The sequence below is a fragment of the Zootoca vivipara genome, chromosome 16 (genome assembly GCF_963506605.1).
Source record: "Zootoca vivipara chromosome 16, rZooViv1.1, whole genome shotgun sequence".
NCBI classification, from domain to species: Eukaryota; Metazoa; Chordata; class Lepidosauria; order Squamata; family Lacertidae; genus Zootoca; species Zootoca vivipara.
In genome coordinates, this window is record NC_083291.1 from 36,202,026 (window position 1) to 36,224,923 (window position 22,898).

The 22,898-nt window shown below is 45.6% G+C and overlaps 1 protein-coding gene across 1 annotated transcript; it reads left to right on the top strand.

Annotated features, from left to right (window-relative positions):
- Nucleotides 1-14,789: 14,789 nt before the first annotated feature.
- Nucleotides 14,790-21,432, top strand: LOC118088999 (olfactory receptor 1361-like; the record flags this gene model as incomplete). The annotated part of the gene is made up of 2 exons (XM_035123295.2): nucleotides 14,790-15,713; nucleotides 21,421-21,432. Coding segments are annotated over exons 1-2 (936 nt in total), but the record flags the coding sequence as incomplete, so codon positions are not given.
- Between the last annotated feature and the right edge of the window lie 1,466 nt (nucleotides 21,433-22,898).

Below are 22,898 nucleotides of genomic sequence, written 5' to 3' on the forward strand. Positions count from 1 at the left end.
AAGTTCAGGAGAAGCATGTTCAGTGCAGTTTCTGGAGGGGTAGACAAAAAGTACAAAAAATCTGGCAGCACCTTCAAGACTAACACGCTCGCTATGGAGTATGATTTTGTTTTTTGCCAGTTACTTGCATGCACATCAGTACTGGAAACTGGGAACAGTGAAGTCAGAAGAATGTGTAATACAGAAAAGTAGGAACGGGGTGAGGAAACTGCAAGCATTCTTGGAGAACATGGATTGTTTGGAGCCATTCCCATCTAGGTTCAGGCCTGGCCATGGAACTGGGTCACCCTTGGTTGCCCCGATGGATGACTTTTGCAAAGAGCAGGACAGGGGGTGTGTGACTTTGCTCCTGCTTCTTCATCTCTTGTCGGCATTTGATATCATTGACCATAGAATCCTCTAAGACCAGCTCCAAGGAAAGGGAACCGGGAGAACTGTGTTACAGTGGTTCCAATCCTACCTTCAGGACTGAGTCCAGAGAGTAGCATTGGGAGAGTACCCTTTTTTCCCTTTGTTGTGGAGGTGGGGAGCGCACTATGCACTGACGCCATGGAACCACAGATCCACAGAGAGGGGTGCAGTGCCTTGGCCAAACAGGAGCCATTTTTCCATTTGGATGCAGAGGTCAGAGGAGGGTTAGGGTTAGGGGTATTCACTGAATTAATCTCCTGCTGACCCAGGCTGTCACGGAATCCGCCAGTCTCCTTTTGCATAAGCTATCACCAAGATCCCTTTACAAACTTCCCCCAGAATCACACATAACAATGCCTTAAGTAAAGGCAACACTGGTATTTCCACCCTTCACCCTCCTGGCTAAATCTCCACTCGAGGCATTCCTTCCCAAAAAGAAGATCTTGGGGACCTAAAATCCTTTTTCTGATCCAATAAAACTATGGTCTTATAGAAAAGTTATGTTATTGAATGTATAAAAGGAAAGCTATAGCTGTGTATTCTTTTATATATCCTATACTGTACTGGAAATGTCAAGACTTTTAAGTGTTTCACTCCTTATAGACTTGTATCTGTCTGTATTGCTAAAATGTAACTTGCCTCCTGCCCCATTTACCACAGCGCCATCTAGCTTGTCTAATAATAACGACACCAATACACAACTCAGTGAAGAAAAACAAGTTATTCAACACAGGTGTCCTGTGAGCAAATAAAATGTATGCATACTCATTATCAAGACCATCACCCCAATTGTCCTGCTAAGGTCCCCACATGGGGGGGGGAAACCTATCAAACCTTAGTACTTACCTGATTGCTTTCTACTTAACTGCATAGCTGCCAAGTTATCCCTTTTTAAAAGGGATTTTCCCTTATGCTGAATAGGATTCCTGGCGAGAAAAGGGAAAACTTGGCAGCTATGACTTAACTGTCTCTCGCCCTTTCCTTGTCATTGAGTAACATTGGGAAAGAATATTATAAAAAGTTGGAAGTTCCTTTGTTCTGGGTTCTTCGCTCCGTCCTGTGCGTGAGGGAAGGACCCTGTTGCAACAGTTTTCTTTTACTAGAAATAAACTGCCTTGCTTTCTAGACGCTCTGGTGTGGTCCCTGTCATTTTACTCCGCCAAGGAGCTCCTTAAACTGGTCTCCTTGTCAGGTTCTCGGACTCTTCCTGGGTCAGAACCAAGTTGTTTCTAAATTCCTATAACACCTTTATTATAATTATTTTTATTGAAGAGGAAAAACCAAACAATTTATCCATTTTACATCCAATTACATTTTTTCCCCTTTCCCCATTCCCCCCCCCCCGACTTCCCTCAGCTCCCTTTCCTGGTTTCTCTATTAATATTATCTCTGCATATTTTAACGCTATGCACCTCACTCCAATATATGACCCTATTTTACTAATATAAAGAAAAATTGTGTAATGTTTATTCAAACCCTGCCAGCGACTCCAAGTCTCTTTGTTGGTTTTTCAAATAGTTTGTAAATAGCTCCCATTCTGCCTTGAAATCCCGATTGTCCTTTTCTAGTAGCTTATATGTTAACTTTGTCAGTTGTGCGTATCCCATCAATTTTTCTTGCCATTGTTCTTTCGTTGGTAGTTCTTCTTACTTCCATCCTTGTGCTAATAAAACTCTTGACACCGTTGTAGCATACAGAAACAGATTCTTTACCTTCTTTGGCACATCTTGGCCTAACATTCCTAATAAAAACCCTCTGGGTTTTTTGTTTTTTTTACAAATGTCCTTTTAAACATTTTTTTCAGTTCATTATAAATCATTTCCCTTTGAACCCTTAGCAGCTCCATTATCTCAAGTACTATTTAATATCTACATGAAACCTTTGGGAGTGGCCATTAGGAGTTTCGGGGCAAGGTACAATTGTGAGGAGAAGCAGGTACCCACTAAGGGGTTAAGCTGTTTGCTATGTGCTGTAAAATAAAAAAAATTCCTTCAGTAGCACCTTAAAGACCTGGTCTTTAAGGTGCTACTGAAGGAATTTTTTTATTTTGCTTTGACTCAGACCAACACAGCTACCTACCTGTAACTAGTGCTATGTGCTGTGTGTCACCTGATCACTGGGAAGGGATCATGTTACAGTTCCTACATACGGGAATGTTCCTTTGTACTCTGTGTGTAAATCAGTTTCATTTTCCACTGGCAACATGGAAAGTTCGTCGCCGGGAGGCTGTTGTTTTTTGCTATGTAAATAAAGCTTTTTAGTTTAGAAGACAGAAGCTTATCTTTGTGATTTATGTGTGCTGCTTCTTGTAAGTTCACACAGCTTCTGAGCTGCGCAAGAAGAGAGTCAGAAGATGATTTACTTTGCTATCTTTGCCAAGGTCCGCAGCAACTGAGGGAAGCGGACTGGACTGTTGGAAGTTTGGCAAAGCCTCCAATGAGCTAATCAATCACTCATTAGGAAGAAAACTTTAACAACAATCAGTACACTCAGTTCTATTGTTCCATAACATCTGAACTGGGAGAGGCTGTGCAGTTTGTTGCCTGGGCACAGTGGAAAAACAAGATGAGGAAAAACGAGATGAGCTTGAATCCTGGCAAGATGGAGGCACTGTGGGTGGGTAGTTCCTGTGTCCAAGCAATTGGACAGTTGCCTCCCCCTGATGGAGCAGGTTCACAGTCTGGGACTGCTTCTGTATCCAGCTCCGTCCCTGGAGGCGGTCTCGGGGCTAGAAGTGCCTTTTGCCAACTGCGACTGTTTTGACAGCTGCAGCAGCCATTCCTGGACTTGGAAAACCTTGCCACAGTAGTTCAAGTGTTGGTTACTTCAAGACTGGAGTACTGCAATGTGCTCTATGTGGGCCTTCCCACATAGATGTGCTCTATGTGGGCTTGATCTGGAAGCTGCAGTTGGTGCAGAATGCTGCAGAGTAATTGCTGAGAGGAGTGAGGCCTTGTCAGCATACACCTGCGCTCAGAGATCCTCACTGACTGCCGATTTGGGACAAGTTCAAGCTGTTGCTATTGGCATATAAAGCCCTTAAAAATTGGGGCCAGTTTATTTATGAGATCACCTTAGACAATAATAATAATAATAATAATAATAATAATAATAATAATAATAATAATAATTTATTTATTTATTTATTTATACCCTGCCCATCTGGCTGGGTTTCCCCAGCCACTCTGGGCGGCTTACAACAGAGAAATGAAATAAAACAATTAAACATTAAAAGCCTCCCTAAACAGGGCTGCCTTCAGATGTCTTCTAAAAATCTGGTAGCTGTTTTTCTCTTTGACATCTGATGGGAGGGTGTTCCGCAGGACAGGCGCCACCACCAAGAAGGCCCTCTGCCTGGTTCCCTGCAACTTGGCTTCTCGCAACGAGGGAACCGTCAGAAGGCCCTCGGTACTGGACCTCAGTGTCCGGGCAGAACGATGGGGGTGGAGACGCTCCTTCAGCACAGACTACATGTGCCCACTCAACTGCTGCTATTGGCAGAATTTGCATGACTGCAGGAGCCACATAATATCTGTGCCACATTAGCAAGAACTCAACCATTTAGGGTGGCAACCGCTTACACTTTCGAATTCCCTACCTATTGAGATTAAGCAGGTGCCTTTTTTGCACCTACTTAAAACATTCCTGTTCAGAAAAGCCTACCCAATTGCTTAGAAAGGTGGTGATTTTAATCTGTTTTACTGTTATAACTTTTGTATGTTTTAAAGTAAGGTTGTACATTTTTCTTAATTTTTACTGTTTTATCTTTTGAAGGTTTTTTTTTTTTTTACAGTCAAGCAGTGTATAAATTTTATGAAATGAATAGAGAATAAAGAATAATTAATTGACTGTGCCCACTGGCCATTCACACAAAACCTTTCTTTGAAAACAAAAACATCCCAACACAGAAAAGTCAATAACACATAACATATAATAATACAATATGGTGCACATTGATCATTGTGCAGAGATCTTTGTCTGTGCACATAAAGGTAAAGGGTAAAGGGACCCCTGACCATTAGGTCCAGTCGTGACCGACTCTGGAGTTGCGCACTCATCTCGCATTATTGGCCGAGGGAGCCGACGTACAGCTTCCAGGTCATGTGGCCAGCATGACAAAGCCACTACTGGCAAACCAGAGCAGCACACGGAAACCCCGTTTACCTTCCCGCTGTAGCGGTTCCTATTTATCTACTTGCATTTTGACATGCTTTCGAACTGCTAGGTTGGCAGGAGCTGGGACCAAGCAACGGGAGCTCACCCCGTCACAGGGATTCGAACCGCCGACCTTCTGATCAGCAAGCCCTAGGCTCTGTGGTTTAACCACAGCGCCACCTGGGTCCCGTCTGTGCACATAGGGAAGCACAATCTTCCACATACGGTCCAAGCTGAAGAAGACCAAGGTGTCCAATGGGAGGGGGGAGTTTTGACCACAGCATAAGTGCAACACTTTGCTTTTCTCCGTATGACAGACCCTCCAAGTGTCCCTGTTTTCCAGGGACGTCCCTGATTTAGAGAAGCTGTCCTGGTTCCTGATTTGATCCAGAAATGTCCCACTTTTCCTTAGGATGTCCCTATTTTCATTGGAGATATGTTGGAGGGTATGGAGTTATCTGACCCCCGAGCCATCTAAAGGCAATCCTGTATAGCAGGCATGTCCAACAGGTAGATCGTGATCTACCAGTAGATTACTGGACGATTGTGGTAGATCACTGGTGGATCACTGGATCCCACCAAACGGGCCTTCTTCCCCCCCCAAAAAGCTCAATAACTTAGCCCTGAACCCAAAAACCAGGGCTTTCCTTCCCCCAAAAAGCTCAACAACTTTCACCTGAACCCCCCCAAAAGGGGGTAGATCACTGCCAGTTTTTAACTCTGCAAGTAGATTGCAGTCTCTTGGGAGTTGGTCACCCACCCCTGCTGTATAGGAAATGTGTTTTTTTTTTAATATTTAATGTTTGATTATGTTTTTATATATGTTGGAATCTGCCCAGAGTGGCTGGGGCAACTCAGAAAGATGTGTTGGGTATAAATAGTAAATGGAATGGGACGTCCTTATTTTCATCGGAGAAATGTTGGAGGGCATGGTGTGAGTGAATTACAACCAATCACTCAACAGAAGATAAATAAATAAATAAGGAAGATAAATATTGCCCTTGCCTGTGGTGACCCCAGACTGCCCCACCAAACTGTCCTGAGTTGAAACTCTATGGACCCTCTAAGGGTATTAACTGCATGGCGTGAATGAGCTGTGGGTTCTGATCTCTGGTTCTGTGTTGCAAGGAGTTGGTGATAGCCTCCTTCCCTGGTCCAATGGGCTCATTGCCCTCCTCCTGCTCCCCAATCCCACTGCCGCTGAAATCATCTGCCTCCTGTTCTAACATCAGGCTCTCTTTCCCTCAGCTGCTACTGAGAGGTGGGAATCCCATGCATCAAGGGAGAGAAACCTCACCAAGAGAAAGTACCCAATTAGACAAGATGATGGTCCAGTGGCTACAGACAGCCAAGGGACCAGGCATCAAATTGCAGTTCAACAATAGACTCCTTTGAGTGGCCTTAGAGCTCAGTTCACCTTCTCCAAAAGAGAATAAGTGTGAGCTACCCCAAGGCCAGGAGTGCGGAACCTGCAGCTCTCCAGACGTTGCTGAAGACCAGGCATCCCCAAACTTCGGCCCTCCAGATGTTTTGGACTACAATTCCCATCTTCCCCGACCACTGGTCCTGTTAGCTAGGGATCGTGGGAGTTGTAGGCCAGAACATCTGGAGGGCCGCAGTTTGGGGATGCCTGCTGAAGACCAACTCCCATCAGGCCTAGGAGGCACAGTGAATGGCCATGGATGATGGGAATTGTAGTTGTAATAAACAAAACCTGTCTTTATTCCCTTATGGAGTATACAAGAGCCCTTATAGAGTCCTTTGTAGGTTCTCCATAGGTAGGAGAAAATAACAGAGGCCAACCAGCGAATATTGAGAAGCAAAGCAGCTAGTAGGTTTGATCTTTATTGAACTGTTGCAACAGGGTGCTCCTCTCAGAGGCAGGAGAAAGGAGGAGGACCCAGAATAAAGGTGTGGCTGCCCTTATATAGACATTTTGAAATTCCCTGCCCTGGAGTTCAAGACCACTCCCAGAAGCATCATACATACATCACAGAAGGGGTGTAGCCTAAGACCAACCCCCAGATACAGTTTGCACAGCATCATTGATACATCATCTTTACAGGTAGGTAGCCATGTTTGTCTGGGTCAAAGTAAAATAAAAAATTCCTTCAGTAGCACCTTAAAGACCAACTAAGTTTTTATTTTGGTATGAGCTTTCATGTGCATGCTATCTGAAGAAGTGTGCATGCACACGAAAGCTCATACCAAAATAAAAACTTAGTTGGTCTTTAAGGTGCTACTGAAGGAATTTTTTTATTTTACACCATCTTTACATCACTGACACGTCACAAAAGGGGAGGGGTTGACAGGGGTTACACTAGTTCAACCTTGGCAAACATGTCCAGGCAAGTCCTTGGTTCAAGATTAGCATAAACAGACATGTCTGGGCAAGACCCAGGTATAAGATTAGCATAGGCAAACACCTCTGAAGTCCCACCACCCAAAGTACAATAGAACTTCCTTTGCATGTCTGGACCCCTTGGCAAGTCTGGTGATGGGATTAAGCTTTCCTTGGCCAGCAATCATCTTAGCAATTGTCACCTCTGGGCACTTCCTGGAGTCCCTTTTTCAAGGGCAAAATAGCGTTGGAATGGAGGAAATTGGCAAGGAGTTGATTTTAGATGATTTTTTAAAAGCTAGGTAACTTCCCTGAGCTGTCAAGTCGAAAGGATACATTTATGCATAATATTTGTAACATTTAACAACTTTAAAGATGTCCCCCCCCCCGTAATGTCCATAACATAGTGCAGAAGCATCTGAAGGTCCAGAGGCTCCGACCTCCCCCCCCCCAACTGCGCCGTAGGATTACTGCAGGGGTGTCAAACTCAAATTCATCGGGGGCCGCATCAGCAGTTTGGTCACCCTCAAAGGGCCGGTTGTGTCTATAGGACTATGTGTCCACTCTTTATTATCATAAATTATTGTCACTGCATTAAATTATTACTGTTTTTTATAATAATGTAAGCTCATTCCCGCCCCCACGTGGATCACATTCCTGCATCGTGGCGCGTGTGTGGGAGGGGATGTAAACGAGGGAAATTTGAACAAAAGGTGGGGATCGACGGCTTCTGGGGGGGGGGCTCAACTAAACCTTCAGCAGGAAGGAGAAAGCCACTGCTGGGATTAAAAACCTGCAGATGGAAAGAGGGCTTCCCTCTCCCGCCCTGCGCACACCCAAACCCTGCTAGGCAGGATGCCACACGCTGCAACCCACCCCATGCTTTGGAGAGGGGCAGGAACATGCAGTGCAGTGCCAACTCCCTGCTTTGCTTTTGCATCCTCCCTCCTCAGCGCCAGAGTCCCTTCCCCTCGCGCTGAGGGAGGGCAGCGGATTTCCTGAGGAGGAAGGCGGCGGCAGCCCCAGCGGACGTGCATCTTCGCCTCAGAGCTGCTCTTCCCCCCACCCGCGCTGTTGTCGTCTTCGCCGCCGCCTCTCCCTACCGGGACTGCAGGCAGAGGAGGCTTGAAAACCTCCCCCCCCCCAAAAAAAAATTCCCCTCCCACCTACTCAAACCGCGAGGCGACTCCATCTGGAGCCCTACATCACGAGGAGCTGAGAGGAGGCGGCGGCAGAGCGGGAAGAGCAGGAACCCGTGCGGCTATGCGGGCCACATGACGAGGTCTGGCGGGCCGGATTAGGCCCCCGGGCCTTGTGTTTGACACCCGTGGATTACTGTAAAGGCCTCTACTGTCCATTTTTCTCTATCTTTCCAACCTAAAGCTATTGTTGCCTTTCCTGCTAGTATCATTGCTTTGAAGGTGTGCTGGTCACCTTTCTCTATGGCCGTGTTTCCTAGTATACCCATTGTCATAAGATTGAAGTCTATAGGTAGCTTCACTTTAAAAACTTCATTAATGACCTTAAGGATTTTATTCCAAAATCCCACTACCTCTGGGCATTCCCAATACATATGGGAGAACCATCCCTTGGCTTGTTCACAGTGCCAGCAGTTAGGGTTCAATCCTAGTATCATATTGGCTAGTAGAGGTCTGGACTAATTATTTGTTTGAATTTATTCAGTCAGACATCGTGGCAGTAACGTCACAGGAAATAACATGGAAGGCCAAGTCTACTGTGATAAGGAACAGACGGAATCCCTATCTTCAATGGATAACAACTACTGGACCAGAAGACATTCAGTGGAAATTAAAGACACTGTGTCCGTGGCTGAGGACAACTGTTTGAACCCCTCCAATGGATTATGGGTGGGGGAGGGGGTGGGAAGGGAAAGGAAAAATGGTACGGGAAATTAAAAATTGGAAGGAGAGAATATAATGTATGTAAAAATTCTCGTACTTCAATAAAAATCTTTTTTTAAAAAAAAGGATTACTGTAAAGGAAAACGTGAAAATGAGTGTATAGCATTTTCCAAACTTAGGAAAATGACAGAGAGTCCTGCAGGATTTCAAGACGGTGTTTCTCCACTATTTTGAACATACGCAGACTGACCTGAAGTCTAAAAGAAGTGGGATTCTACTGGGGCCACCCTATTCTGCTAACAAGTCCCTAGCGGATGAGATGCACCCTGTTAAAAACAACACCACACAAAAAAGCCCTGTTGTGCTGTGCATGCCACTAGCTGCTTCATTGATAATTAACAGCTCATATACCCCTCCTTATTCCAATCATAGTATTCTCTGCTGAGGATACATTTCCTATGGCTTAGGAAAAGGCTGAGTCTCCACTGTTCTCACAGTTACAGGCAGAGAAGCAGTGCTGCATCCACTACCTTCTTAATACCATCAGGATCCCTACAGTATTTGACAGCTGGAAGCAGGTAAGGGGGGGGGGAAGTAGGAAATCATAGAATCATAGAGTTGGAAGAGACCACAAGAGCCATCCAGTCCAACCCCCTGCCAAGCAGGAAACACCGTCAAAGCATTCTTGACATATGGCTGTCAAGCCTCTGCTTAAAGACCTCCAAAGAAGGAGACTCCACCACACTTCTTGGCAGCAAATTCCACTGTCGAACAGCTCTTACTGTCAGGAAGTTCTTCCTAATGTTTAGGTGAAATCTTCTTTCTTGTAGTTTGAATCCATTGCTCCGTGTCCGCTTCTCTGGAGCAGCAGAAAACAACCTTTCTCCCTCCTCCATATGACATGCTTTTATATATTTGAACATGGCTATCATATCACCCCTTAACCTTCTCTTCTCCAGGCTAAACATACCCAGCTCCCTAAGCCCTTCCTCATAAGGCATTGTTTCCAGGCCTTTGACCATTTTGGTTGCCCACCTCTGGACACGTTCCAGCTTGTCAGTATCCTTCTTGAACTGTGGTGCCCAGAACTGGACACAGTACTCCAGGTGAGGTCTGACCAGAGCAGAATACAGGTACTATTACTTCCCTTGATCTAGACGCTATACTCCTATTGATGCAGCCCAGAATTGCATTGGCTTTTTTAGCTGCTGCATCACACTGTTGACGCATGTCAAGTTTGTGGTCTACCAGGACTCCTAGATCCTTTTCACATGTACTGCTCTCAAGCCAGGTGTCTCCCATCCTGTATTTGTGCCTTTCATTTTTTTTTTGCCCAAGTGTAGTACTTTACATTTCTCCTTGTTAAAATTCATCTTGTTTGCTTTGGCCCAGTTGTCTAATCTGTTAAGGTCATTTTGAAGTGTGATCCTGTCCTCTGGGGTATTAGCCACCCCTCCCAATTTGGTGTCATCTGCAAACTTGCTCAGGATGCCCTCAAGCCCATCATCCAAGTCGTTGATAAAGATAAAAAAAATTCCTTCAGTAGCACCTTAAAGACCAACTAAGTTTTTATTTTGGTATGAGCTTTCGTGTGCATGCACACTTCTTCAGATACCATCTTTGATAAAGATGTTGAATAAGACTGGGCCCAAGACAGAACCCTGTGGCACCCCACTAGTAGGAGGGAGGGAGTCTGAATTAGGACTCCTCCTTCTGTCTTCCCAATCCTTTGTAATTAAAATAAAATTAAGGTCTTATATACATAGATAATAAATGTTCATAAATGTACCAAGCAAACACGTACATAAATATATAAACCAATGACTGAAAACAGTACAGGAAGACAGTCCTGAAACCATTTTGACTCCCAAACTGACCAAATGTTTCTCTGCGAGGAGGGAGGGGTGAGGGAACCTTCCCAATGTTTCAGGAATTAAGTAATTACCATCTCAAAGAAATGACCAGACTACCAGGAAAGGCAATTAGATAAGTCATTATCAAATAACCTGGCAGACAGGAAAAACAGCAACATTCAAATTTCTGTTGCAGACCACCCCAGCTGTGATCTATGTATGAGGTTTCTGGGGGTGGTCTTGGACTCCAGGGTGGGCAATTTATAATGTCTATATAAGGGCAGGCACACTTTGTTCTGGGTTCTCCTTTCTCCTGCCTGTGAGGGGAGCACCCTGTTGCAACAGTTCATTAAAGTTCAGGCTTACTAGCTGCTTTGCTTCTCAATATTCTCTGGTTGGCCTCTGTTATTTTCTCCTACCGATGGAGAACCTACAAATGACTCTATAAAGGGCTCTTGTATACCCCATAAGGGAATAAGGGCAGATTTTGTTTACAACACCTTCTATTTGCTTTCTTAGCCCCCTTTAAAAATGGGGTGAACATATGAGACCTTTGTAGGTACATGTTCAGTTGTGTACAAGAAGGGATTGGAATGAATGGCTATTCAGATCTTCTTTCCCAAGACTCAGAGCTCATCCACACTTTCTTTTTGCCCCATGCTTTCTAGACTATGCCGGTCCATGTCCAAGCAGTCCCCCCCCCCTTTCCCTGAGAAATCCTGATCTTTACAGCTGAATCAGAACAAATGACAATTTGGGTTTTCTGTGGATTGCTCTTCAATCTGATTCAGCAGTAAAGAGCAGGTTTTCACAAGGAAAGTTCCAGGCCAAAAAGAAAGTGCTCAGACATGGATCCGGAAAGCCCAGACCTGTGGCTAGCAATGCAGGGCAAAGATACTGTATATTCTGGCGTATAAGACAACTGGGCGTATAAAACGACCCCCAACTTTTCCAGTTTGGGATATACTCGCCGTATAAGAAATACGACCCGGCGTATAAGATGACCCCCCGACTTTTGAGAAGATTTTCCTGGGTTAAAAAGTAGTCCTATACGCAGGAATATAGAGTAAGTGTAGATGAGCCCTCATATACTGCCTCTCAGTACAGTAAAAAGCTCCAAAGGCAAGGTACAATGAACTCAACATAAAAGCCATAAAATCACATGCAGACTCATCAAAACAATAGTAGCAAAAAGCCTGGAAGCTGAAGCCACATCAACGTGTGAAGTTCAGCCCCAACCCAAACAAACTGCCTCTGGGCTGCTTTAGTTTTTCTCACAGCACTCTGTCTTATTGTTGCCTTTTTTTCATCAGCTCCTCAATTCCCTTAAACCCTGCTTGTCCCTAGACATCAGTTCCCTTCCTATTCAGTTAGGTCCATACTTCTCAGTCCACTTCCTGTTCTGCACCTTCCACCCTCAAGCACCCTAACCTGTATCCTCATCTCAATCCCTTTTCCTCAATCCTCATCCTGCCGCACACAGAGTTTCCTATCACTGAACTCTGTACTAGGTTTTCATCCCAACCCAGTGCGTAGTTTTTTCCCACAGAAGCTAAAAAGGTGCACATTCTGTTGCTGCTCCCACTCTGCGCATTCAGAGGATTCCTGAACATTTTGTGATGTGACAGTTCAGCCAATCAGTGTCAGAGGTCTTACTGCCATGTGCAAGAATACAACGAATGCTTTTTCAAATAATAATAATAATAATCCAGTGATGAACCACAGCACCCAATCTCTAGATTCAAAACCATGGCCCAGGGTCACAGCTGCGGGTGAAAGACTGATTATGGGTTAAGAATTGGGCAGGAAGCTTCACTGCAGACATTCGGTTCTAGCCAATGTTTTTCCTACTTGAAGCAGACAAATTGAAATGAATGGACATGACTAACATAGATTCATTTGCGAATCGTGTGTCAGGAGGTTTACTCTTCGTAAAACGTGGTTGTAAAACGTGGTTGTAAAGTTGAGTAACCCACCATCCTAAGCATGAAGATGGCAAAGGCTGGGAGCAGGTGGAAAGTTGTAGAGTTGGAAAGAACCATGAGTGTCATCAAATCCAATCCCCGGGAATCTTTTGTTCAATGTGGGGCTCAAACCCACAACTTTGTAATTAAGAGTCTTACGCTCTACTGACTGTGCTATCCCAGTGCTGTGGTAAAGGTAAAGGGACCCCTGACCATTAGGTCCAGTCGTGACCGACTCTGGGGTTGCGCGCTCATCTCGCATTATTGGCCGAGGGAGCCGGCGTATAGCTTCCAGGTCATGTGGCCAGCATGACAAAGCTACTTCTGGCGAACCAGAGCAGCACACGGAAACGCCGTTTACCTTCCCGCCGTAGCGGTTCCTATTTATCTACTTGCATTTTTGACGTGCTTTCGAACTGCTGGGTTGGCAGGAGCTGGGACCGAGCAATGGGAGCTCACCCCATCACAGGGATTTGAACCGCCGACCTTCTGATCAGCAAGCCCTAGGCTCTGTGGTTTAACCCACAGCGCCACCTGGGTCCCTGTGCTGTGGTGACATGTGCTAAATGTGCAACCCTGAGTTCAAGCCTACTGCATTTGAGTAATGTGTGAAGTGGGTTTAGGTGGCTTGCATTTGAATGTGTGAAAGTGAAGTGGCTCCATTAGGAAAACTTTGAGCTTCAGGTGACACAGACCAGCCCTTCAGAGAGAATACTTCTCACCCGGGCCATTCCACGCTCCCTTGGTATTCTATCACCATAGACAGGTGGGAGAAAAGAATAGGAGTAAACCTCTGTCAGGTCACCCTTTATACCACGGTGGCCAATGCAATATTCTCCAGATGTTGTGGGACTGCTACAACTCCCCTGAGGCTGATGGGAGCTGGTTTCCAACAACATCTGGAGGGCACCACATTGCCTACCCTATTTTATTATTATTATTATTATTATTATTATTATTATTATTATTATTATTATTTTCTCATTACTAAATTGTACACACATAAATAATAAAACATGACATGGGTCATAGGGGTAAAATACTAAACATATTTTACAGTACACAATAATTAGGTGATTACAGTAAACCAGTAAAATTAATTCTTCTTGGAAAACACAGAGTAATAGGAGTGAGCTAATGGGCAGTGTCTATTTATCTACACCACATTTCAATAAACGTTGTAGGTATTTCTCATCCGTGTTCTGTTTCATTTGTATATTTAATAAAATCACCCCATACAGTGTAAAAAAAATCATCTTGTTTTTTCCTTTCCCCTTGCCACCTTCAGTTTTTGCAAACATTCCCATCTCATATGTTTGTATGTACCTATGATCTGGCATCCTCTCCAACAGAATAGAGAGCTATTGTGCTTTATGTAGGCACCTCGGTGTTAAATAACATCCATGCACAGTTTTTAGTGAATGTCCCCTAGTACTGGTAGTTGCTGAGAGAGATTTATATGGTACTTTTATCCGTAAATTGTTCAATTTATCCTCTTCAATGTTTATATCCCAATTTAATTCCCACCAGCTTTTTAGACTTTCTCCCAGATAAGTGTATAACAAATCAGCTGATGCAGAGAATGTACAGTGGTACCTCTACTTACGAATTTAATGCGTTCCGAATGCACATTCGTAAGTCGAAAAAATTGGGAATGCATTGGGAGAAAAAATTCGTAAGTAGAAGCAACCCTATCTAAAAATTCGTAAGTAGAAAAAATCCTATCTGAACCGCATCCAAGATGGCGGATGGAGCTCCATTCGTAAGTAGAAACATTCGTAAGTAGAGTTATTCATAAGTAGAGGTACCACTGTATTTTGGGCAAACCTTCATGGGCCAAATTTAGGCTGCAAGCCAGAGGTTCCCCACTCCTGATATAACAATTGCAAATGAGGTCTGTGGTGCAGACTGGTCTTGAAGGTCTGAAAAGATCGAAGGTAACTAGCCTAGCCTGTCCGACAGTGCCTCCTCTCCAGGGAATGGGGCAGTTCTGCCACCTAAAATTCTTTAACTAGAGGAGATGCCAGAGGTCAATTTGGGGACAGCTGTTGCACTTCCTTTGCTTGGGTGGGACTCAGCGTGGATTACATGATGGTGGCTGGATGGACTGAAGTGAGCTACAGAGTTACCTATCCTTGCACCTCTCCCAGCTTTCAGCTTTTCTTTCTTTCTTTCTGTGGTTCTCTCTCCCCAGCTCAAACCTATGGAAAGTGAGAACCACACCAGCCAGCCTGATTTCATCCTGCTGGGTTTGTCCAGTGGGCAAGAGCAGGACCGCCTTCTCTTGGCTCTCTTCCTCACCCTCTACCTGCTGAATTTGCTGGGGAACCTGCTGATTATCCTCCTGATCCGCTCCGATGCCCAGCTCCTCCGTGCCCCCATGTACTTCTTCCTCAGCCACCTCTCCTTGGTGGATGTTTGCTTCACTTCCACCACCATCCCCAAGATGTTGCGCAACCTTCACACGGGCCACAAGAACATCGCCTATGCTGGCTGCCTGGCCCAGATGTACTTCTTTGTGGCCTTTGCCATCACGGAGAACTTCCTCCTGGGCTCCATGGCCTTTGACCGCTTTGTGGCCATCTGCCAGCCCTTGCACTATTCCTTGGTGATGAGGCCCATGCGCTGTCATGTGATGGTGTTCGTTGCCTGGCTGCTGGCCCACCTCCACTCCTTGCTCCACACCGTGCTGATGTCCAGGCTCTCTTTCTGTTCCCCTCGCCACATCCACCATTTCTTCTGTGACTCCCAGCCTTTGCTGGTGATGGCTTGCTCCGAGAAGAACCTCAGCGAGATACTGAATTTCTACGAAGGCGGCAGCATTATAATAGGGAACTTTGTCCTCATCCTCATCTCCTATGCTTTCATCTTCCGAGCTGTGCTCCGGGTGTCTTCTTTCCAAGGCCGGAGCAAGGCCTTCCAAACCTGCGCATCTCACCTGACTGTGGTCACCCTCTTCTACGGCTCGGCGATCGGAGTCTACTTCCGACCCCTCTCCAGCTACTCTGGGGACAAGGACAAGATTGCCACCGTCATGTACACCGTGGTGACCCCTATGCTCAACCCTTTCATTTACACCCTGAGGAATGCAGACATGAAAGCTGCCCTTCACAGAGCATTGGAGAAAGTAAGAAATGCTTTGGGGAAGCCACACAGTGTCAAGCCGTGATGGGAAGGAGGGGAACCTGCGATGATCAGCCGTGAGAGATGCATCGTGAGAGACGTGAGAGATCAGGCGTGAGTCGGAGGAGCATGGATCTTTGAAGGACACCATTGGTTGGTAGACAGTCATGAAGGCTGTCTTATAAGGCAAGCTGGAAGGGCCTGACCTTACCCAGCTTTCCCACCTGGATATTCTGTGCAGAACCAGTCAACGTCAGAGGGATGGGAAGGAACTTCCATAGAAATTCCATTGTTCTCCACAAGAGGGGAATCTGTCTGGGAGCTGGATGCGAGGGTTTTTACTTGGTGCTGGGTAGCAGAGGCAGAACAGGGATCTTGTTGGTTTATTGATCATTCAGCTGCCCAACAACCTCCCTGAAAAAACTGGCAGACACACTCTCTAGTATACTGTTGGAGAACTTCGCTATCAATGTCAAATCTGCCTTCCTGGGCCGGCTCGTGACCTCATGGGTGCCATGACAACCACGGGGCTGTCTCAGTATGTCATGCACACAAGACACATGGCAGGTCATTCCCTAAATCTGGTTTCATGAATGCCTTCCCTAGCAAAGTGCATCTGTCTCCTTCATTATTGAAATTTATAAGAAATTTAAAAACATTCCTGTTCACCTAGGCATTTGATGGCTGAAATATACTGGCCATGACAACCTTAAAATTAATAACTATGAGGGTCTGTGGTTGCTGTTTTTTAAAATTAGATATTCTGAACATTTTTAGATTGTTTTAAATTGTGTTAAATGTGTTTTTTATTGTACTGATTTAATCTTTTAATGTTTGCTACCCTGGGAGGAAGGGCAGGATATAATAATAATAATAATAATAATAATAATAATAATAATAATAATAATAATCACAGACCCCTTCAAAATCTGCTATGGACAGAATTGGGTGGGGCTTATATTTCAGATCACCTGAGATTATTGTTTTCCTGTCCAGAGGCAAAAATACCTTTAACTTTAAAAATGAATAACTTCACCTGCATTGATAACACATTGCTATATAGCTATTACAAAGGGACCCAGGTGGCGCTGTGGGATAAACCACAGAGTCTAGGGCTTGCTGATCAGAAGGTCGGCGGTTCGAATCCCTGCAACGGGGTGAGCTCCCGTTGCTCGGTCCCAGCTCTTGCCCACCTAGCAGTTCGAAAGCACATCAAAGTGCAAGTACTGTAGATAAATAGGGACCGCTCCGGCGGGAAGGTAAACGGCGTTTCCGTGCGCTGCTCTGGTTCGCCAGAAGCAGCTTTGTCATGCTGGCCACATGACCCGGAAGCTGTCTGCGGACAAATGCCAGCTCCCTCGGCCTATAGAGCGAGATGAGCGCTGCAACCCCAGAGTCAGACACGACTGGACCTGGTGGTCAGGGGCCCCTTTACCCTTTACCTTTATAGCTATTACAAATGCATTTTAAAAGAAACAACAGAGATACACCTTCAGATATTCTTCAGATACACCTCAGGTGCGTCCAAAGAGAAGCCTCAAGAGCGGCTCTGTGGGTTCTTTGCGTAACCTTTCAACTGCATATTAGAAGTCCACCCAGTTTACAGTCCTCCATTGTGTCCAAAATCTATGTATCATTGCAAGAGTTATTTAAAACCGGCTAAAAGAGTTCAAGTGTATACAATGGTCTTTCAAATATAATATAAATTTGTCCAATTCTTTGTTGAAGTTTTGATCCTCCTAGTTTCTGATTTTCCCAGTTAGTCTTGCCATCTCTGCGTTGTCCAATAGTTTCCTCTGCCAATCCATCCTGGTACGCATCTTGTCATCTTTCATCGCCCAGAATCTTTGCTCCACCGTCGGCCTCAGTCAGGAGTGCAACATCTCCCTCTAGTGGCTCATTCTGAAACAACCTGCAACTCATTGATAAGTCCAGTAAGCTTCAAACAAGTAGTTATGCTAATACCAGACCATGTCATTACTGAGGAGGCAGGTTTAGTCGGTCTTTGAAGACTATCCCTGTCTCCGGGTCTGGTCTCGACTGGAAGGATACTGGAATCAACAAGGGAGACCCAAGTGATTTTTAGGTGCTGCTGTGCAATGCCAGGTCAATGATTCACAATCCACGTCTTGATCCTGGATGGAGGACTTGACCTGGCATGTGTAACAGAGACTTGGTTGGATGAAGCAGATGGGCCTGTTCTTGCCACTGCTTGTCCACCAGGTTTCTCTTACACACAGCAACCCAGGTCATATGGGTGGGGAGGGGGGGATTGCAGTGATTTTTAGGAAGTCATTAGCTTGCACCAGGCTTCATATCAGGAAGACCCAGTTTTCTGAGTGCATGTTCTCGAAGTTGGGCAATAGGGGCACTATAGGATTCCTTTTGGTGTACCAGCCTCCCCACTGCACCAAGGATTCCCTGGCCGAGCTGCTTCAGGTCCTGGCGGATGTGCTCCTGGAGATACCTAGTTTGGTTGTCCTAGGGGATTTTAACATCCATGCCAACACGACCTTACAAGGGGCTGCTTGTGACTTCGTAGAAAGGATGGCCTCCATGGGGCTGTCCCTGAATAAGTCTGGCCCAACTCATAGTTGTGGACATGCCTTAGACCTGGTGTTTACCTCTAGGGATGTGGGTGACCTGACACTAAGTAAAAGTGAAACAAAAGAAATGCCATGGTCAAGATCACTACCTGGTACAACTGGACTTCTCAGCGACCCTTCCCCTCTGCAGGGAGGTGGGACTGATTCAGATGGCCTGCCCCTGCCACTTAATGGATCCAAATGGTTTCCAGAGTGTGGTAAGGTAAAGGGACCCCTGACCATTAGGTCCAGTCACAGATGACTCTGGGGTTGCAGCACTCAGCTCACTTTACTGGCCAAGGGAGCTGCCATACAGCTTCCAGGACATGTGGCCAGCATGACTAAGCCGCTTCTGGCGAACAAGAGCAGCGCACGGAAATGCCATTTACCTTCCCGCTTGGAGTGGTACCTATTTATCTACTTGCACTTTGACGTGCTTTTGAACTGCTAGGTTGGCAGGAGCTGGGACCGAGCAATGGGAGCTCACCCCATCATGGGGATTCGAACCACCGACCTTCTGAGCGGCAAGCCTTTCAGCTGATTCCCTGGTGGCCCACTGGAATGCAGAGTTAACCAGGGCTATCGGCTGTCTGGCTCTACCCCTATTGTTCAGCCCAGACACTGAGGTCCAGCGCTGAGGACCTTCTGGCGGTTCCCTCACTGTGAGAAGTGAAATTACAGGGAATCAGGCAGAGGGCCTTCTCAGTAGTGGCACCCGCCCTGTGGAACCCCCTCCCACCAGATGTCAAGGGAATAAACAACTATCCGACTTTTAGAAGACATCTGAAGGCAGCCCTGTTTAGGGAAGTTTTTTATGTTGGAAGTTTTATTCTGTTTTTAATGTTCTGTTGAAAGCCGCCCAGAGTGGCTGGGGAAGAAATAAGTTGTTGTTGTTGTTGTTGTTGTTGTTGTTGTTGTTGTTGTTGTTGTATCCTGACTTGCAGCTAATAAACACAATTTCATATTTTCACAATTTCAAAGAAATTAGGTCTTTCCTGAAATACATTTTCCCACCACCACCTTCCTGGACAGAAAATGCGCTTTTGGAGCACACGGGCTGCTGGAAGAAACCAGATATCATGAGCCACTGCTCCTTGTTCTCAAGAGGATTTTATCTCCTAAGAAAGATGACAGGGAGGAACTTTGTAAAGCGGCAGTGAGGAAGGTGACAACATGTACAGAAATGGGATTTCACCGCAGGGTCAAGAGACGACACAGGCAGGGCAATAACTCCTCCACAAACAGTGGTGGGCAAGAGAACATGTTTGTTTGTTTGTTTGTTTGTTTGTTGCATTTCTATATCACCTTTTTTCTCCAAGGAGCTCAAGGTGGCATACATGGTTCTCCCCCTCTTCTTTTAATCCCCACAACAATTCTGTGGAGTAGTTTAGGCTGAGAGGCAGTGACTGGCCCAACATAAGTCAGTGAGCTTCATGTCCAAGCAGGGACTTGAACTCAGATCTGACTCTGCTGACTGGCTGCTCCTTAACTGGCAGTGAGTTAAGGATAGCTGGATGGAAAAACTGAGCAAGCACCCCAGAGTCGACTGATTCAGGCAGGAGAGCCCCTCCCCACCACACAACCTCACCTTCCAGCCCTGCAAGGCCCCAAACTGAGGGTCAGAATTTGAACTCTGGGAGCTGCCTTAGCAGAACACTACCAGATCTGAAGTGTATCTGAAGAAGTGTGCATGCACACGAAAGCTCATACCAATGACAAACTTAGTTGGACTCTAAGGTGCCCCAGGTGGCGCTGTGGGTAAAACCACAGAGCCTAGGGCTTGCTGATCAGAAGGTTGGTGGTTCGAATCGAATAAGCTACTAGAAAAGGACAATCAGGATTTCAAGGCAGAATGGGAGCTATTTACAAACTATTTGAAAACCCTGTTCCTACTTTTCTGTATTACACATTCTTCTGACTTCACTGTTCCCAGTTTCCAATACTGATGTGCATGCAAGTAACTGGCTAAACACAAAATCATACTCCGTAGCAAGCGTGTTGGTCTTGAAGGTGCTGCCAGATTTTTTGTACTTTTTGTTTACCCCTCCAGAAACTGCACTGAACATGCTTCCCCTGAACTTCATGATAGACATGAAAGAAAGACCAGGGACAGATGGATGGCTGTTTCTGTATGAGACACCAAGTCTCAGAGGGACACGGGTGGTGCTGTGCTCTAAACCACAGAGCCTAGGGCTTGCCGATCAGAAGGTTGGCGGTTCGAATCCCTGCAATGGGGTGAGCTCCTGTTGCTCGGTCCCAGCTCCTGCCCACCTAGCAGTTCGAAAGCACATCAAAGTGCAAGTAGATAAATAGGGACCGCTCCGGCGGGAAGGTAAACGGTGTTTCCGTGCGCTGCCCTGGTTCGCCAGAAGCAGCTTTGTCATGCTGGCCACATGACCCGGAAGCTGTCTGCGGACAAACGCTGGCTCCCTCGGCCTATAGAGCGAGATGAGCGCCGCAACCCCAGAGTCGGACACGACTGGACCTGATGGTCAGGGGCCCCTTTAAGGTGCTACTGGTAGGAATTTTTTTATTTTGTTTCGACTACCACATCTAGCTCAGTATTGCTAACAGCAGCTCTCCAGGGTTTCAGAGCGACACCATACATTTAAAGCACATGACTTCCCCCTGCCCAAAGAATCTTAGGAACTGTAATTTCCCACTCACAAAACTACAATTCCCAGTACCCTTAATCAAGCACAGTATCCAGAGTCTTTGGGGCAAGGCATGTGCTCTGACTGCAATGCATGGTATAGATGCTTCTCCAAGCCCTACCGAGAGATGGTGGGGATTCAACCTGGGGCCTTCTGCATGCAAAGCAAGTGCTCTACCACTGAGCTACGGTGGCCTGTATAAAATTAAGGGGACCTATATGGAAGTTGAGTGTGCATGGAAACAATGGAATCCCAAGACTGAGCTCTGAGTTTATCTCTGAGTTCAGGGTGAACCAAAGGGGAAGTTGACTGGACAGCATTAGCATTGTCAAGGTCCAGAGATCCAGAGATGAAGCCTGCTGCTGTTTCCTTATCAGGAGCTCTCTGCAGAGTTTTGGTCCTGCTAATGTCAACAGCAGGGACCCAGGTGGCGCTGTGGGTTAAACCACTGAGCCTAGGGCTTGCTGATCAGAAGGTCAGCAGTTCGAATCCCTGTGACGGGGTGAGCTCCCGTTGCCCGGTCCCAGCTCCTGCCAACCTAGCAGTTCGAAAGCACGTCAAAGTGCAAGTAGATAAATAGGTACCACTCCAAGTGGGAAGGTAAATGGCGTTTCCGTGTGCTGCTCTGGTTCACCAGAAGTGGCTTTGTCATGCTGGCCACATGACCTGGAAGCTGTACGCCGGCTCCCTTGGCCAATAACGCAAGATGAGCGCCGCAACCCCAGAGTCAGTCACGACTGGACCTAATGGTCAGGGGTCCCTTTACCCTTTACCTTTAATGTCCACAGCCATTACAAGTAAAGTGGCACCTTGGTTTGCATATGTCTTGGTTTGCATACATTTTGGATTACAAACACGCAAAACCTGGATGTGCGTGTCCTGGTTTGCAACCTTTTTTTGGATTACAACCCCTTTTTGGGGGGGGGGAATAAGAACAAATTTTGTGAACAAGCAGTTAGCATTCAATATACAAGATATCCATGATCCCAGTTTGCAGCCTTAGGATATTGCCATTATACATGACGCTCCTGTGGTCCTATACAATTTTTTTTCATCCCACCACCTAAAGAAATCCCATTTCCCACCACAAATGATTGTATTGCATTCTCCCCTCTGCTGTGGAATTTGCTCTGGCGGACCACACAACTGCAGAGCTTTCCGGAAACATCTGAAGACTTTATCTCTCTGCCCCCTGCAGGGTTTTTCCCCCCTTGAAGGAGGTCTTAATTGGTGGGTTTGTTTTCTATTGCAGGGTTTGGCTCCTCTATCTTTGCAATCTTTGCCTGGCAGCTTGTCTTTGCAGTTGTAGGTTTTTACTATAGTTTTTGTTCTGATTTTCTGTGTTTTATTGGAAAGTTTAAATCCTTATTGTCGAAGGTAAACTTAATATTATTGTTCGCTTCCTTGTGAGAAATTTTATAAAAGGTGGTATAGAAATTTATTTCAAAAATGAATAAATAATTACATTTCCAAGGCACCTACACAAATTTACTGTTGCCTTATTTGTAAGTATAATGTTCCTAGTTTTCTGGTGCCATTCCATAAATATATCACTTACCGTGTCAGAAGATTCCAGTATCAGTGAAAAAGGCTAATTGGAGTTCTATTTTCCACCATGGACCAAGATTATTCCCAAAGTTGTTGGTCAAAGTTCATCACTGAAATTGGCCTTTTTCAGTGTTATCAGACATTTCATATGACTGTAACAGCCTCGAAACAAGTTGGAACAAGACTTTAGATCATATCTGTGAATCTGGAGTTAATCAACAAAGGATAAGGAAGCGTTGAAAAGGATTCAGATTTGGTCTGTTTTAAAGAAAACAATATATTTGATTGAATTGTTAAGTGCTGAAAAAAGTTTCATTTCAGGTGGGTGGTTAAGGTTGAAAAGCATAAGTAACCATGTTGAGCCATCAGGTAGGTTAAAAAAAAAACAACCACTGTAATGGG